A 19161-nucleotide genomic window follows, 5' to 3' on the forward strand; every position below is an offset into this window, starting at 1 on the left:
ATAACACATGCGTTGAAAAAGCAGTGAATGTTTATAAACTTTGCAAGTCTGGCTGACAGTTAGCTATGTGAAATGGAGTCTGGTTGCGCTCGGGTCCAGGGAACACCTCACTGCCTCCTCAAAGAGCCACTCTGTGTGTGTGTGTGTGTGTGTGTATGTGTGTGTATTTGAGGATATATGCCCTTATAAGGTCGCACAGCTGAACCAGATTTACAACGGAGAGGGGAAAAAGTGAAAAAGTGAGGGAGCGCGTCAGAGCGAGAGGAACACGATGAAGAAAATAGACAAAACAAATGAAAATATGTGAGAAAATGAACAAGATGCACGTAAAAGATGTAGGTAACAGTTGCCATTTTACTAAAAGATTATTGAAATGACATGTAAACAGCAAAATAATTTCAATTTTTTCTGAACATAGTCCTGATTACTTAAATACAATTGTGCAGTTTGCATTTCCTTAATTTTAAAGGTCTATATTTCATACATTAATCAGTTTTTAGAAAGCTTGTAATCGCAGACACTGCCCTTTAAGGGCCACATATTAGTCAATAACTACGTGGTAATTGGTGTACTAGTTAGTAGTTTTAGTGTGTAAGTATTTTGAAACACTTTTTACTGCTCATTACAATTACAGTGTATGTACAAAAGCATCTATTGCTAACAATGCTAACAAACAGTCATAACAGGGATAAAAATAGTATTACAATGATACCTGTAATACTTGACAAAAAAGTAAAAGCACTTTCCATGGTTGAGCATTTACAATATCTTTACAAACAAGATATGACAATATGTAAGGTTGATTTTCCCCAAATTGTGTAATTTAAATTGACTTCAAACTTTTTTTTTTTTTTTTTTTTACCATAAACCTATAAGAAAGATGTGTTATCAAAATGTGATTAAAAGTGTTTTAACTTCACATACTCCTTCGCAGCCAGGGTAAGTAAAGTATTCACTCCATAATTCTGCTCGGCACAAGAAGCGCTCAGCGCTGTGAAAATAATAAAAATGGATTCTGCAGCCAAGTCTAAAGCTAGAATATTGCTGTCACTCCAAATAAGTGGCAGCAACACCAACGTGACGTGTACAGGCTGTGTGTGAATAATAACGAGTCTGATATTGATGCTTGCAACAGAATGTTTCTATCTGGATACTCAAAGATTTCTCAGCAAAAATATAAAAAGAAAAAGTCCACACAGCAGAACAGGAATAGAAGCTCATCCGGGAAACTGTGTTTAGGGAAATGACAGTTTCCGTTTTTTGTGTCCAAAGTAAATGATCTAAGACACCATGTACACCCACCTACTGATATATGCACTAAGTATCAGTTTATATTGTGGTGCAATGGTGGGCGATAGTGACAAATTTGGAGGGATTTTCCCATTGGCAAGGGTTATTTTTACACGTATCCAATGTAAGTAATCCAACTTCTGTCTGTTTGTTCTCACAGGTGCAGGTTTCAAGCAAAGAAAATTATGCAAAAAGGGCAAACTAATTATGTGGGGACAAACTAATTATAAGGTAAAGACAGAAAGAAATCAGAAAATGTTCACGACTGAAAGAGTTAACTGTAAATTCACTGTAGTTTGTCTTTCAAACACAACACTTATTCTAAAGATTTAGTGACATATGTGACCAGGTGTTACCAGGTGTTGCATGTAAAATTGCACCAAAACTCAGCTCTTAATACTGGGTTATCTGATTATTCTAGTTATCTGATTTTACTGGCCATGTAAATTTACCCACTGTTATGGCGATCCCTCAGAAATGTTCTTAACCTCACCTGTAAACGTCAAGGAAGAAGCATTTTACATTTTAATCAGCTCCTTTAGCAGCATTTATATATATATTTTTTTTACACTTGATATTTTAATCCATCTCCAAAGCAGCATTTAGCGATCCTATCATTTTTAATACCTCTACTGTGGAGCGTTTAATGTCAAACAGCCAATGACATCAACACATAGTATTTCATAAGGTGCAAGCAAAGCATAATATCTAGATAACTGAGATCAAATAGACTGGCAGCGCAATACCTTGATGTCAAAGTTGCAGTCAAAGCGTTTGATGAGGACAATGAAGGCCCCTGTGAGGTTGTCTCTGGGAGGAGGCTCGATGGGTTCACAGGCATTCTCTGGACGAGCACCAATCAAGAAGCCCTGAGGGAAGAGCAAACAATATCAACATTTATCAATCTTTCTATTCGTCAAAACATTCAATGGGACTTTTGACATTACTAACCAGCCTCTAGGTTACACACCCAGATTTTAAGTCCCTTATATAAATGATTATTTATCATTATTATTATTTGTAATTTTGCCAGTTCCCAAAGCTAATAACAAAACCACATAATTGTATTTGCTCACGACTCTCTACAACTGCTTGTCAAAGGTCCTATATTACGTAAAATGGATTCTTGTGAGCTTTAAGCCATGTAAAACTTTTTACCTTTTATTGAGTAGTGATTGTCAAATTCAGGTCTGAAGTCATCCAAATGATTCTAACCAAGGTGTATGGAGTTTAAAAACATAGTGGAGCACTTCTGTGTTACCACAAGACATTACTAGGTGGAACAGAGTGTTTTGTGTTTGTGAGAAGAACTCAGCCTAAATATTCAGGGTTTGTGTGAATGAAAAAACAACACAAATCTAGGTATGTTTATGATGAGGAAACAACATTATAAACATAGATCAGAAAATAGTGTAATATGGGCTGTTTAATCAACATTTTTTTCACTCACACCATAAAGTGAATGAATACCATATATTCGCATAGGCCTTCTGGTTATTTCAAACAGACAGGAGAGACAGGAACTCAAAACTTCAAAAGGGGATTCTAACAGAAGAATCAAATGACAGGACAGAAAAGGTGAGGGAACTGAAAAGGATAAAAATAGCGAGGTGATGAGGCAGGCAGATGTTTGAGAAGTGCAAAATATGAAACTATTGTAAAAAAAATAATACAGAGGAGTTGACTCTGATAAGCCTAATGTTTCTTAATCACCATTTAATGAGCTGTAACTAACACTATTTGATTTGTCAGGGGCAGGCGCGAGACAGGAAGTGTGGACTGCTATGGGACACAACTCTCTCTCCTTTCCTCTCTTTCTCTCTCTCTGCCTCTCTTTCTCTCTGTAAAAAAGCCAGGCCAGATGAATTCCCTGTTGGTATATAAGAGTCAGCACTTTCTATCTTGTTGTCATCATCACTGCTGCATTTTCAGTGAGTGGGCTTTGCCTCTACTGACTACTACAATGACAGACTACAACTACGGGTTAATATAATAATAAAGTTACTGTTTTAAAGTTCAGATAGTTTATTTAATACAATTCAGGCAACTCTGGGAAACATCTGGGGCTGTCTACTTTAGTGATCCACGGTTAACATCAGGGGCAACTGCCTTATGCTGCAAAAACCCAGTGACAAGGGTGCCCTCTGTTGATCATAAGGAAAAAGTCACTGAAATGGATAAGAAAAAAACACTTGGAAGTAGTGCAGAAGGAAAGCAGAGAAAAACAGGAAATGGGAGCGGAAGGAGTTGGAATCCCGGTAAAAAAAGCCCAGAGAAAGACCACAGACAACGTTAACTACAACGATATATCTGTACACAGCCCTATAGAATCAGTGTTGACAGTTTTATGCTTGGCCTTAAACGTTACTGTATCACTAAAGAACAATCTGTTCCCTACATGTTCTCCACATTTTTAATTTTTTAAAATTTTTTATAAATATTTCCAGGTGCTTTTAGTAAAGTCAACACATAGTCTACAGATCTCTTCTAGTCTCTCTCACTTAGTATTTTTCTTCAATTTCTTTCTGCTATCTTGCCCTAACTTATTCCATTCTTGTTGGTACATTTGATAATACTAGAAACTAACACATTTCACAAATCATGCGATATTATGAGGAAGTAGCTTTGCTTTTGGGGTTGACTGTGACCTGAATTGAGAAAGCTGCAGCAGGTGTTCGAGCGGGGAAATAACAAAAGAGGAAATCACATGGGTCCAAAGCTTAGTGTGCCACTACTTGCATACAGTTGAGTAAATGAGTCATAGTTCAGCAAGTCATAGTTCTCTTGTCATTTCACAATAATGGATTTTATATATATATATATATATATTTTAATTTTATTATTACACACAAACTTTTTACTGTAATTTCTGATGAAAATAGAGGTCTGTCTCAACTTTTTTCACAGGTGTGGCCGTGGGGGGCACTTAGTTATGGAAGGACAGCACCAGTCTCTAAAGCTTTATACTAATAATAATGCTCTGTAAAGTGTCTTTGTGACATGTCTGTGAAAAGTGTTATATAAATAAAGACTTACTTACTTACTTACTAATAATTTAACACATTATTGGAATAGTGGCAAACTTACATCCATCAGGATGTTTCATTAATTGCCATTTCACAATTTATTATAGTTTTGTACTATAGGCCAAATTGAAATTAACTGGTTATTGGTCCCTGATTCTCAAACACTGCCACAGCCCCCTGGGTATGGTGGTCCCTCCAGTGCCCCCTTCAAGACACGCCCCTGGACGATTATTGTGAATGTGTGAATTTTGCTTTGGCGCATGACTTAGTAGATATAATTTTATAAACTGTCCACAACCAGTGCCCTTTGCCCCAACTGTAATCTGAATGAGGACTTCAGAATCAAATCAAACAAATTTCAAATAAATAAAACATACAGGAGTACAGAAAGTTCTCAAACATCTTAGTTAAATGAACCTGTCTTAGTTAAATACTTGCTTAAGTGACCTAGTTATATAAAATGTAGAGACCATAACTTCTTGGGTTCTTTTTAACGACAATACAGTAAAGTGTATTTACCTTGTTGACATGTTTCAGCTGCTAGCTGCAAGCCATCTTCAGAATATGGCTTGCAGCTAGCAGCCGAATCATGTCAACAAGGTAAATACACATTACTGCATTGTCTTTGAAGTTTTAAAGTACATAAGAAGACAAAATGAACATCTTTGGCTTAATGTAGAGACCATGCGTATTGACAGTTTGGGTAATTGCTCTTAAAATACATACTTAACATATGTGAAAACTCTCAATAGATTTGGGAATAAAACATGTGAGAAATAATTATTTCCGCTCTCTGTCCTGCTCACACATTTTAAAAAATCAATAGCAGAATCATACAAAATAAACCAACAGAGACAGAACCATGTCATCTCATACAGTAATTATGGACTGGCCAGTAGTTGTGGAAGTCACCCTTATATATAAGTACATAGAGGCAACCACAACATTTTGTCATTGTGTAAGTATAACCAGCAAAATGTAACTTGCTACTATGAATTATTACTAAATAGTTGTGCAAGTCTTAACAACAATAACGGTTCTGAAGAGACTCCTAGAGGGATAAACAGCTTGTGCTGCCTTGTGATGCCAGCTTTTTCTAAAAGTGGACTACTATAACGCAGTTTAGGGCTGAGTGCATTAATGGCATCAGAAATAAATACAGAAGGGTGCGTTGATATCGCAAATAATTGTATAGTGCAGTAGGGTCCAAACAGGATACGAGAAAATCACATTTACTGCACTGCACTGCTTGACAAAAGAAACAGCGATAATGAAAAATAAGAAACACATTGTGACACAAACAAGAAAAATTAAATGTTGTTTCTACAACAAATACATATCTGGAGTTATGTTTAGTTCCATTCATATTTAAGTAGTCCAGGATATTTAGGCTGCAGCAGTATCCTTCTCAAGAGCTGAAAATGCACTGTTCTACTGCTTTACATCATTCATAACAGAGTTTCAAACAGAGCCTCATGTAGCTGTTCTAATAGTCAGGTGTCACAACAAGCATGGCTTTAAAGCTCAGCCATGAGTCAAAGGTTTAAAAACTGCAACAGTCTAATAGGCCCTGATGAGACTTGGCCAATTCCCCATAGGATTATAATGGACTATCAACGAAGATCTGCAGTCTGCACAGGGCCTACAACTCTAATTTAGTCCCACTGTCCCACTGTCCTGTTTTTGAGACATGATTTGGCCTTTAGAATCATCTCTATAGGTTCAGATCTAATACAGCATACCTCGAGACTAATATAATATGAGTACAATGGAAGACATGTTTTTAATATTTATTAAATTAAGGCAAGATGATGCAATAAAAATATAGTTGTTTTTAACTGGCTTGGAATAAGAAGTAATAGCTTTCTGTTTAAAAATTAGACAATACACATTTATCAGGCCTGAAGAAATATTTCATGAGTTGGATGGTTGTGTTAGCTCAAAGGCTTTAAGCAAAGACAGTGTTCTTGGTCACAATGAGCAGCTCAGAGAGAAGACATGAATCATTCTCACTGTTTAGATCAACAAGTGTGCAGCAAGAGGGAGGAGAGCTTTGCTGCCCCATCAAAACAACACGGGTTATGTAATTATGAACAAAGCTATGGCTGAAAGTGGTTTAAAGAAGACTTGTCATACTTTTCCAGCTATTACTTTTTAACCTATAATATAAGATAGATCATTATTTTACATTTTGTTTACTGTATAACAATACTGATCTAAAATAGCTTTGGAATAGAAAATGTTCCACTGAATATTTGTAGCGCCACCTCTTCATAGTGGCATTTCACCATAGCAAGCAGCGTATTTTCATTTGCATATTTTTACCAATGACAAAGAACGTGACATTTTTGAACCCTTCCTGCATGACCTGGAGTCTGAAACCTTTGAGTATTTACAACTAAGAACAGATCTGTGAGCAGAGATAGTGGGTAGGTGAAAACAGATACATAGGACAATGCTGGACTACTGAAACAAAATGCATCTTTGAGCAAGTTAATGATGAGTAATCATTGCTACAACATTGTTAAAAGCTCACAAAAGTCCATTTTGCATAATTTGTCCCTTTTTAACTGTAACGAGGAAATCGTGTCATAAAATAATATTATATCTGAAATAAGCTGTGAAGCTGTTTAAATATTTGTTATTTATTGATATGTTGAGCGTAATAAGAATTTATAACATCCACCCAATGGAAAGAGCAGTACTCACCTTAAGCCCATCACTTGGAAGCCTGTACCCAAACCTTGCAGGAAGATCATCAAAAATCTCTGTTTTGTTATCAAAGGAATACTGAAACACAAGTGATAAAGCAAGTATTTAGTTCATAAAATTATCTTGTATATGACTATTTTTTCAAACCCCAAAATGAACAATTGACCTTTTCATTAAAATTTGTTTTTTAGAAAAACTTACAGCGGCAATGTCAGCCTCCACTGGCAGCAGGTTGAGGAAAGCAAAGAGTTGAACTGTGAAGATTGTATAGATCTGTGTGGCAGACAACATGAGCATGCCCAGGGACAGCAGCATCTTGGCACCTATCAGCTGACGGTTGACCTTCTGCTAATTGCAAGCCCTCCCGACACAACCTGTTGTCTTTACACCTACAAAACACAAATTAGAGACATACATACAGACTAATGGTTGCATATGGTATAAGCCACAATACTTAACTTTAGCCAAAACAGTAATTATGTCGTTTTGAAAGGACAGTGTTCCATCAAACTCAGCCACAGTAGTAGGGCTGGATGACGTAGCAAAAAACATAATTACTTTCCTATATTGCCCAATCAAAAATTCTAATTCAGTACTTCTTTTGTAATTCAAAAAGAAAAAGTCTGAGTTATTCTCCAAAGTACATGCTTTTAATGACAAAGGATTTGCATTAGGCTCCACAATTAGAAAGACTTAAAATTAACACTGACAATATGAAACAATTACATTTCACTTAAAGTCTGATTAATTGTGCAGCACCCCAACACAAGCTTATTCTGCTATTTGCCAAAAACAGAGATTGTTTTAAACTTGACATTCAACCACCCTACACAAACATCTTGGTTATAGGATAATGTCTCATATAGACTGGGGGAACCTGTATAGAGGATCAGAAACTAGAGCATGTGATCCAGTTCTCAGAAGCAGGCATTAACCCAGTACAATGTTTAGTTAAGATGATAGTAAAGAAAATTACTAGCTAATAACAATTACATATATAATTTGTTTATACAACTATTATACTATAAAATATTATAGCCCAAACATGAATGTCTAATGTCTATGCATTTGTTATGTATTTTTGTTAATTCAAACATTAAGGCAGTAATGAGCCTCATAAATGAGAAGATTGTTACAAATAACAGTTTGTAATCTAATAGATTTTTAAGTTGTGGTCTTAAATCTAAGCGCATGCTATAGAGGAAGATGTTGTATTATTTAGTAACTTGGCTACATTAAAACTTTACGCGATATTTATCACATACTGAAGCTTCTTCTCTGAACACATCATCCAATAAATGTTTCCATTGCTATTTGCTGCTATTTTGATAAACTGTAATTATTAGTGCATAATTACATAGATTTATTTAAATTGCGAGTAACGATTGAAAATTATAAAGATGAATCACAGTTCAATAGAAACAAGATCCTTTTAAAATTTGGACACAATCAACTCCACTGTTTTCTAAGAGTTTAATCGCAGTCTATTACGCTGAACAGCTCGGTGACTTTACAATAATAATATCATCCAGTGATTTAGGTATGATTAATGGTTATTACAGCTAGCACATGTAAGAGGCACACACACACAGACCTCCTCCGTGGTGAAGTACGCGGGCGCTCAAAACGGTGAACAGCTGGCCAAGAAAACAGAGCGTCCAGTACCCGATTTAGCCTGGCGCTAGCAGAAGAAGCTAACTAGCTGCAGAGGGTGTTTACCTGTATTTCAGCCTGGAAATGAGTTGTAGCCAGGAATTTGACGATTGACAATATCATCGCTACGTTACTAATTATCGTCCAGATATATGTAAGTATAGCAGCAAACACTTGACATTACTACCATTTCGTTTCACGTAAATTCAGAAAGCTTGAACATTAGCGCTACAGTATAATCTCGGTTAGCTGCTTTGGTTTGCGGTAGCTTCATGTGAGAGGCATACATCCGCCATGCGCCTGTCCCTCTGGAGCCTCTGATTGGTCAACTTACACGTCAATCAATGCTTTCCGGAAACGACTTCTTTAGACGTAAATATTTTGTCCACGTGACAATAAAAGCAACGAGCTCAAGAAATGTATAAAATGTGCGTCTAAACTTGTACACACTTACTTAGAGGTGCACGTCGGGTTGTATATGGAGTTATTTTCAGGCCAATATTAAGAGATAGAGAAATAAATAAAGATAGATATAGACAGAGAGATAGAGAGGGAGAAAGAGAGATAGAGAGAGCGAGGGAGAAGGTGGGGTGGGGGGTGTATTCATGGGTATTCATCGGTATTTATGGGTATTCATAATTATTTATGTAAGTTTGTCCCTCCTCATCAATACCACGTTAAAAAAAGAGATAATAAGGTTAAGCAGCCACTAGATGCTTACCAGAGGAACTACACAAAATCAGACACTTTAAACTGCCCTGCTGAACAAAAAAAGAGCTTGTACTTCAAGGTTCAGTGAGGTTACAGATGAGGAAGCCCCAAGGTACATAGAGGAACCTGTCTACTCCACAGACACACTGGAGTACTCTGTACATGCATGTAATTGCAGCATTGGTCATCACATTGTCTGGATCACCTTTAAAAATTGCCATTGAACATGGCCTATGTACATTAGGCAAACTTGCCCAACAAATTGCTGTCAAATATTTTATTGCAATTGAAGATAAAACAGTGGTAAAAGTATGCCAAATCAGTAGGCAGAGGGACTTTGTTGTTTTCTAAATCAAGAGAGCTGAAAGGTATTACAGAGTAGTTATCAAGTCTAAAGTTATTGAGCATATCAGCAACTTCGCTCCCTTTTTTCAAGAGGAAAATGCAGAAACTTGAGTGGGATAAGGCGGTTAAACTTAAACATGATGAGTTGGACAGAGAGATAAAAACACAAAACATTCAAAATGAAACTTCCAACAATCCATTAGAGGTAGGCTAAAAGTTTAGACAGGGTTTACTGCAGAGGATGACACTTATGGTCCAGTCAGTTTAGCAAGGACACTCCAGAGGACAGCCCAGGATGGAGGTGGACTTCTTGTTGACCTTTCCCACTTCTTTCTCACACTCTCCGTGATACTGCTCACAGCACATGATGGCTGATGCTACCACAGAGTCATAGTAGGTCCTCACGAGGATGTAAGGGCAAGGGCAGTATTGGCATATATCAGTCCACCACCATCTACTTTCTACTTGGTTTACCCGTGTTGATGAGCATGTGCTTATGCTGACACTAATCTACAAAGGCTGATGTTGACAGAGTTGTCTTTGTAGTGTCTGAAGTCTGCAGTGTAGAAAGTGAAAATGGAAGGCGAGATGATGGACCCCTGAGGAGCCTCCACACGGCAGGTCAGAGCTCACAGAGTCCAGGGCTCTCACAAAATGGGGCCGGTTTGTGAGATAGCTACAGTCCACACCAGTGCTGAAGGTGCTGGACTAATGAAAAAACAATGGGTCCAGTCCAGCATGGACAGAAACTTGGGGTCAGTGCTCTCCAGTGTCTCTATCAGATGGGACATGAGACTCTGAAGCTGCTGAGGTCTTTGGCATGCATGGTCTTGAGCACTGGTGCCATGCAAGAGGTCTTCTAGGATAGTTTTTCCGAAAGACTGGGTCGTGATGCTCAGGTGGGTCATAAGAGATTTTTTTTGGGTCACTTTGTCACAATCTGCATGTAGATCTGGATACAGGGCTAAGTTTAATGTCCAAATAGGCTACTTATGGATACCTTTTATTGCTGGTTCGGTTCAGAGAGACACAATCACTCTGGCAACAACATATCCTCATTAATGTTCAGTAATGGTCAAATCCACCTTTATTTTGTGATTTACGAATAATATCTATTGACTTGGGTTGCAAAGGTTTGTGACTTTTAAAATATGGGTCCCCAGAAAGAAAAATTGGGAAACACTGTTCTAGGAGATAACTCCACACAGTTCATCTGCACTGAACTTAAAAAGCCTGGAGCTGGACCAGCTGCCTCTCTAGTCCTAATCCTAAAAGTTATTAAATGCAAACTAAAAGTTGAAGGTCATGATTTGGGAAAAGCAAAACAAATCCAGGCAAATAAATAACCAGAAAAGTTCTAGTGCAAGTGCACCACCAATAGTGTAGTTCCAGTAAATAGAGCGTGATTAAATTCCCTCTCGCGAGAAGTCTGATGTCTCCTGGTGGCTGACACTGGCAGTGCTCTGTTTGGGCTCACACGCACACTATGGGAATGATACAGCTGAACCGCTGGAGCACGTAAACGCAGGCTTTCTCTTCTGACGATTTTGTCAATGTCCTAGTTATGAGGATTTACCTTTTACCGTAAGCTCGTTTTTGTAACTGAGGGGCAGTAAATATACACAGAGCAGGGAAGGCGGTCCGCTTGACAACAAGGTTCAGCGTGTGGGAATGGCAGCTCCACGGCCGATAAAAGGTATCCTAAAAAACAAAAACACTGGGACCAGCGCCCAGACGCTATCCACTGACGCTCCAGGAGACGTCCCTGAACACGTACCCGGACTCACAGAGGATGATCAGCAGTAAGTGTGCGGTGAACCTTTGGTGAAGTTAGAGGCAGGTGATGGCTAGCTAAGCACTTGTTAGCCTGTGAAGTATCATCCATTTAGCTTCATGGACATAGCACTTTCAGCTAGGCTAACGTAGCCTCTCTCAGGAACTTTCTAGCTCACACCCTGTTAAGATCCTGTCATAGATTTCCATAATTGGCCATGTTACAATACCACAAACTTCTACAGATCTCTGTTACTGCTTTATTGATTACTAGTAGGCACACGTGTGTGTAGTTATTGTTAGCTGTCTGGTTACCATCTGAAGTGGTTAAATGCGTGAATTGAACCAGCATTGTACAGACCCTAATAGTATGTAGGCTATAGCCTACCCTGCACAATAAACTAGTTGATGCATCTTCAACAACTTTTTATGTGTTACGTAATTATCAAACTAAGAAAAGAAGTAGGGGTTAAAGATGGTTACCTGTTACGACAAAAGTAACAAAAATGTAGTTATGGAAACACTGTGCAGCTAGGAACTAAATCCTAACCGTAATGATTATGAAGCATGCTACCATTTTTTTGTTCAGTTGATATAAAGTTAGTTTTATGTTTTCTATGCACTTGTCGTATCGTAATCTTCAGGACCGTTGCTAGCCATTTGGGTGCCCTAATCACAAATGCTCTGTGGTACCTTTCGCGCTGTCCGTGTTTGGAACAACGGCACTGGTACTCTTGACCCGAGTGTGAAGCCAGCCATAATGTTTTATAGTACGTAATTTAAGCAGTTTAGTGCCTGCTTTTTTGTTGGCATGTCCTATGGGCACTTCTTTGCAATGACATCTATTGATGCAATTGATGCTCTTAATTTTTTTTCCTGAAGTGAAGTGTCCTCAAGGACACAACAACAATATGGTGTAAAACTGCCAACCTTCAAGATGATGGGTGAATGCTTAACCCATGAGCCACTGCTGCACCAAATAATAGCTCATGTGTAATTCATGGATGCTGCCATGAAACCATATCTCTCATTCATTGTAAAGTATGCACTTTGATTATGGTTTGGGTTGGTCTTCTCACTTCTGGTAGACCACTTTATCTGATATCATGACTTCACTCCAGTGACGATTCACTCTGTTTAATGACTTCTCTGGATGTGTCTATTGCCAGCTGTTGGCCTCTTTAGAGACATTTGTCACATAACAGATCCACTTTCTATATTTAGTGTGTGTCCGATGTCCGAAGAGGTTGCTGCCCAAAGACAGTCAGGTGAATTAGCATACAGCAAAGTATTCCAATTTTTATTTGTGGTTTAAGATGGTGTGCTGAAATTAAATGATAAGTAAGATAACGTGTTATGCAACCAGATTCATTAATATAGTGTGTGTCTGAAACAAAATCTATAATGTATGAAAGGAGAGTTACTTTTGCTTTCAGGGTAGCTTGTATAGAACAGTTGCAACTGTAGTGAAGTTTTTCTTAATTTTGTTTCCAGTTTTACTGAATCCAGGTCATACGCAGGTCGAATTTATACATTGACCTGCGACCAAATCAGACACAATCAGCTGTGTCTGATTTAGCCTGAAAAGTGCTGGTCTCTTACCCTCCCTTTTCTGAGGTGTCTCCAATCACCTTTGATAGCTTCAATTGGCAATATTTAACAATAGCCATCAGACTAATTTTTTTGTTTTGTTTTTTTACAGAAAAAAATCTACAAAATGGGATGAGATGAACATACTAGCCACATATCATCCAGCAGACAAAGACTATGGCCTTATGAAAATCGATGAACCAAGCACTCCCTACAACAGGTATATACAATAATTGTGTAACCTTTTATTTACTATATGTATATACAACCATTGCCATGTGGCACTGCTGAGCTCTGACTGTTTGTGTCACTGGATGTCTCAGCAAGTTTGTTATTCAATAGGATATAGTGCTGCATGGAAGGTCACTCTTAACACATAATTTCTTTGGCTTTATGGCGTTTCTCTGCTTTGTTATGCCCTCACCATTTTGTCCTTGCCCTGTGACTTATGACATTCAAATATTACATAATTAAAATGTCAAATGTATCATTTTTTCTTTAAGAATGGTTGGGGATGATGATGATGAAGGAGTGCTGAGTGACTCTGACGGCCAAAGCGCCCTCACAGCAGATGACCTTGCATCAAAGTAAGCTACATTTTCCAGAGTGAGGCGATTATGATAAAATGTTTTTATTCTCAAAATATGGTGAACTGATTTATATTGGGTAAAAGCTGGTGTCTCTGCTAGATGCAACATTAATAACTTATGACTAATGTGATGTTAAATACTGGACACCATGCTTTAGTCTGCAGAATTAGTTTGTCCATTTGTCCAGGCAAAAAGTTTTTATACACTTTTAAGTCATATTGTATTATAACTTGCCGTATAATGCACTGCTGCCTTCAACAATGGTTAGCAGCATAATGTGATGATGGAACATGCTTGTTTGAATAGGCTGAAAGGAAACATGGATTCTGTCTGACCTTTGTTGCTATTGTTATAGAGGGCTTGAGCTAGATCCCTACGTAACATTTCTCAGTACACCATTAATACTTCTTTTAATCTGAATTAATTTTAGATTGATTGCTGCAGAAGGTTCTGAACCCAGGTTTATGAAAGAGGAGGAAGAGGAGGAGGAGAGCAGTGAAGAAGAGGAAGAAGAATTGACCCCTGAAGAACAAGGTAAACTTTGTGACTGATACTTTTCAGTGCAGCTCAACAATAACTGTAAGTTTATTAGTTTATTGTTACATTTATTACATTGGCTATTCATTTTTTCATAACTCATGATGCTTATCTGTGTAACTGATTTACTCACTATCAAATCTAAGGATGACACCATTATAATTTTTAATAATTATAATTTTCTTCTATTTGCAGCCAAAAAGAAACAGTTTCAGATGATGAGGAAGATGCACTACAATGAGGGACTTAATATCAAACTGGCCCGTCAACTCATCGCCAGTGAACTTGAAGATGATGATGATGAAGATGATGAAGATGAGGAGATGAGAGATGATACAGAGGAGACTCGCGAGGATGCAGAGGAGACTGAGGAGATCAGTGTGGACCCTCCTCAAGAAGGTAAATAGTGCTGGTTGTGGCCTGTCTGAATAAAGACAACGATTATTCATCTCACATTTCCAATAAGCACAGAATTACCACACACTCTTTTTTTAAGAAAGATTTGTGGTACACAAAAGACTACTAAACATGATAAAATGGTTCTAAAGAAGCTACAAGAGTATATATTTATTTATTTCTATCATACATTTACTATACAGTGCGAGCTGGAATTCACGAGCCTGTTACAGTCATTGTAGCAAATCTGGCTTTAATTTGATCTAAATATCCTCCAATGTGTCCCCAGCCTAAATGAATGGTTGTAAGATTCATCAGTTTCACATTCCTAAATGTGTGTTTTTTGGGTTTTTTTTGTCTTTTATTTAGCTGAATCTCTGGACTCATAAATGAGGCTTTAGACCGTTTGCCCAGTGGTTCAACTCTAAATCCTGTCGAGATGGACAATGCTGCTACTTATATCACCTATCAACAGAAAACAAAATTTGTGCAATGCAACGTCCTAAATCACTGATTTCACATTTCCCGAAACAATAAACATTAAGGTGAACATGGTCTTTTACTCCTCCAGCCAAGACTCATGCCTTTATCCTTTACAGGATGAATGCACTTACCTAAAGGACAGAGCAACATTTTAAAGCTCTGAGACTTCCATGTGTGAACAGTGTGCAAGAGTCAGTTCTTTAAAAACCTACTCTGAAATCCTGGGAAACTCCACTGCCTCATTACGGCCTTTTCTGAGAAAAAAAAAGTACACTGGCTTTCTGTATAGAGATTGATAGAGACATTGAGTTTGATTTTGACCCTTGTTTTTCCACCTTCTCCACTGTACCGTTTGACCTTAATTTAGTCTGTCCTGTGCCATCAATTTATTTTGTCTCAATCTATTGTTAACAGTACAAGTATGTTTTTATTTTTAACTAATCTAAAATAACAGTTATGGATTATAAATGCCCCAATTTATAATAACATACATACCTCAATTTCTGACAAACCTCATTTGTATTTCTAGTCTGTAATAAGAACAGAGTTGACCCCATTACTATTAAAATTGATAAACCATGTGCTACTGATTTAGAGGGCTTTGTTGAAACACAGTTTTACAGGCACATAAAACACACCAGTGCTTTGAAATAATTACTTTGTCAAATCGCCAATATTTTTTCCTCATTGTTCTTTTTATGTTTAATTTTTGATTCTTGTCTTGCATGACACAGCTTAAAAATGTTGCATTTTAGCTACTGAGAAGAAGGAAAAGCATGACATTGTTTGCAAACTGAACTGCTGACTAAAGGTCATGAGGTCAGGTTAATATGAAAATGTGCAGTTATTGACATGTCTTAATTTAAAAATGAGTGCTTACGTTCAGGTTTACTGTTATATAATTATTTACATGCTCACTGTTTTGTTTGAATAATGACATGTATTTTCTTTTTTCCCCCATTTACGCTCTGATTGGGTGTGAGTCTCGTTTTAGGGACAAAAAAACGACAGCAGAGGTTTTATATATAGGTTCTCTACTACTCCATTATTATAAAAAACAAAACAAAATACAAAACAAACTAAGCCCAAACAATTAACTTGACTGAAGGCAGGCAGAATATACAGTCTTTTCCAATGGCCAAATGTTGTTTATTTGAATCCATTCCAGGGGTGATTAAAAATACCATGTACTGTATTGAGAAATGTGAATTCTGAGTTGATGCTTACAAGTTTTTATCCCATAATGACTGATATTATTACTCCCCTGGTGGATATCCACGTGTGCCTCTTATCTTTTAGAAATCCAGTGTAAAAATAAAATCCCATGTTACTCTCCATTTTTCTCACTCTTCACTTTTTAATTTTGAATATTGAAGACTGTTCAGCAGTCAAATCTGCACTCACTTCACTGTGGATTATCTTTTTTTAATTTCCTGGTTGGCATGTTGCAAGTATTTCAAGTGTGTTTTTCCTTCCCACGTTAATTAAAAACAAAGCTTATTAAAAAGTGCTGTGTTTTTTGCCTAACTTTTAGTACAATTATAATAAGTACCACCAGATGGCGTTCGAACATTGCAGTAAACTATATTCTGTAGGCAAAGTACTAATAGGATCAGTAGACAGAGTAGACATGTCTTAGTTTGAGGATTATCGTAGATATAAGCAAAGATTGCACTTTATTAATGTGCATGACATGGCTAAAGTGAAGTTGCCAATAAAGAACTATGGTTTATTTTGGGTATAAGGTTTTAAACAGAGAATATGGGTGTTTGAGTAATCCCTCAATCGTCCAGGTAGGATCTATAACAAAGGAGAATACAATTCTGTCAACTGGACATAGAGAACTGAAGACGCAGCTTGGATGAGAAACGTCGATTAAAAACTTATGTCCATCTGACAGAATTGAATTTCTCCTTTGCTAAAGAATAAGGAGACGAGAGATCAGAGACAACTTTAAGTGACTGAGGTAAAAGCATGTTGTAGTAGATGCACTTATTATCTCCATGCATATCATGAATAGGACCATACACTGTATGTGTGTAGTCTATCCATAGGACATACGCCAAAGTCCCCAGTCTATGGTCTGTGATGGTCTCCCATGTCTCCCATTAGTGAGCGTCAGAATCAGGAAGCGCCTGTCAACCCGTACAAAGATGTGTTACGAGACAGACTGACCACTCAACCGTAGAAACGTCCCAGTATATTTTCGATTTTTAAATACACATATTTATATTACCTTCATGTCTATTAGGTTATGAAACTGTTCGACTGATTAATTAGATGAGTAAAGGTCACAATAATTAAAAAAAAAAACCTTGCGCTTCTTATTGTGGGCCGGTCCGTCCTACATGCATAGAGGATCCCTGAGTGTGGTTGTAGTAACCATAGAGTACTATGGTCTATGGCATAGACCGTATGTCCCACTGCGAAGAGAAGCTTCTTTTCTGCTGTGGCGGCTATGACCGAGCTACCGGACAACACTTGTGTTTTCGGGACTGACCACCGCCTCCGTGATTGCTCTTAGTGTCTTTGGTGCTCGTGGAGAAAGCATAGCCCATTGTATGGTCGCATTCCTACGTGTTTTTCTCCGTAGACGCTGGCCTGTGGGGCTAGCAGGCTACAGGGCAGTGACAGAGAGGGGCCAGCTGGTTGGACAGAGGCACAGTAACGCTAGCAAACAAGCTAATTAGCCTGGATTAGTGTGAATCAAAGACAGCGCAAGTTTGCGCTCCTTCTTCTGCGCCAAAATGAAAATAATGGTGGATTTTGAGGAGTGCCTGAAGGACTCGCCGCGGTTCAGGTGAGTAATCCCAGACGGACTTTGTCCCGTTTTCGACACGTATTTATTGCCAAGAAAAGTATTCAGCTAGGCTGCGGGGGAGTTCCTGCTTGGTTGTCTTCTATTTTGGGACAGAGAAAACTGGGGCCACTCGGAGAGGACTCTACCCTGAAAGAATGAGACAAACGCATTGAGTAAAATAGCCACTCATTCAGATAATTGTCGTTACTGTGTACTAATAACAACAATAATACAAAACAGCTAGCAAATAGGGGAAAAAAGCAATCAGAGATTATGGTCCTAACAGGCTTTGGCAAAAAGGAAAAAACAAACAAAAAACACTTCAAATTGAAACCCAAGACAAGTCAATAGGTGTTCTGTGGATTGCCGTTCATATAAGAATATAGACATTATAATGTCAAGTTCTATGATCTGTCAGCCTGTAAAGCTTTTTATGTGACCTAAGATCATGTGATTTAAGACCATTTTCTTTCAAGAGCGTCATTTGCAACATCATCTCTTATTTTTATTCTTGGACCTTAAGGGTGTTTCAAGTAGGTGTTTGTTTTCAACTTCCTCCTCTTGCTTCTCCTTTTCCGAAGATTTGAGAAAGCACCTCCCTCTTTCCCAGTGCAGCTGGTCCCAGAGCTTCAGTAACATCCTCTTCTACAAAATCAGGACAGATGTTAGAAAGTTAATCACAGACAGAGGAATTGGAGAATTAATTATATTCAGTGCAGTCCAGCTCATGATCACACACTATTCATGGTTTTCTGCTTCCTGTTATAGGCAAGATTTTGAGGACTTTTCGCCATTCAAAAATTGCAATATTTTGTTGCTTTGGCAATAGTCCTAACTTCCTAAAGGAATCTGAAAGAGAGGGCGTAGCTGTTTTTATTAATGTGAGCATTTTTAGCATTATTCACAAGTCTTTCTCAAATTCTCTACATGACCTGTATCTAGTCCCTGCTTCACTGGAGAGTTGTTTTGGTGACCACCGTTTTGTAATGTGTAGATCATGTGAGAGCTCTAGGCTGTAAAGTGCAATTGGGTTGAAATGGATTTTAAAGCTGCACAATCAGACCCATTTTGTTTTTTAGTAATCATATCCCAAATTTAAGGTGATGCTAAGGTGAACGCATCAGAGACTGCTGCACTTGTGCACTTGTCATGATTAGGGACTTCTAAGTCCCTAATAATTTTATTGTTTTTTTGTATGTGTTGTAACTATGCGTTAAGCTGCTGCCTATTGGCCTGGACTTCCTTGAAAAATTTG

The 19161-nt window shown here is 37.8% G+C and overlaps 2 protein-coding genes across 4 annotated transcripts; one reads left to right on the forward strand and one right to left on the reverse strand.

The window, feature by feature from the left end:
• Positions 1–29: 29 nt before the first annotated feature.
• On the reverse strand, positions 30–8974 carry LOC129410243 (E3 ubiquitin-protein ligase RNF13-like). Of its 2 annotated transcripts, none has more exons than XM_055157711.1 (5): positions 8623–8760; positions 7230–7417; positions 7026–7106; positions 2037–2159; positions 30–1783 (listed from the first exon to the last, which is right to left on the reverse strand). In XM_055157711.1, exons 2-5 carry the CDS (start codon positions 7341–7343, stop codon positions 1739–1741), a joined length of 363 nt encoding a protein of 120 aa, XP_055013686.1. In that variant the 5' UTR covers positions 7344–7417; positions 8623–8760; the 3' UTR covers positions 30–1738. The 2 variants fall into 2 exon arrangements, with proteins under 2 accessions (XP_055013686.1, XP_055013685.1); XM_055157710.1 differs by having other exon boundaries at positions 33–1783; positions 8748–8974.
• A 2196-nt stretch (positions 8975–11170) lies between these two features.
• On the forward strand, positions 11171–16441 carry ppp1r2 (protein phosphatase 1, regulatory (inhibitor) subunit 2). Of its 2 annotated transcripts, none has more exons than XM_055157709.1 (6): positions 11171–11539; positions 13213–13320; positions 13604–13687; positions 14121–14224; positions 14423–14626; positions 15223–16441. In XM_055157709.1, exons 1-6 carry the CDS (start codon positions 11409–11411, stop codon positions 15225–15227), a joined length of 636 nt encoding a protein of 211 aa, XP_055013684.1. In that variant the 5' UTR covers positions 11171–11408; the 3' UTR covers positions 15228–16441. The 2 variants fall into 2 exon arrangements, with proteins under 2 accessions (XP_055013684.1, XP_020780441.1); XM_020924782.2 differs by having other exon boundaries at positions 11172–11539; positions 14993–16441.
• The last annotated feature ends 2720 nt before the right edge of the window (positions 16442–19161 follow it).

Source organism: Boleophthalmus pectinirostris, unplaced genomic scaffold (assembly GCF_026225935.1).
Source record: "Boleophthalmus pectinirostris isolate CB_2022bp ecotype Guang Dong unplaced genomic scaffold, ASM2622593v1 HiC_scaffold_215, whole genome shotgun sequence".
Classification (NCBI taxonomy): Eukaryota; Metazoa; Chordata; class Actinopteri; order Gobiiformes; family Gobiidae; genus Boleophthalmus; species Boleophthalmus pectinirostris.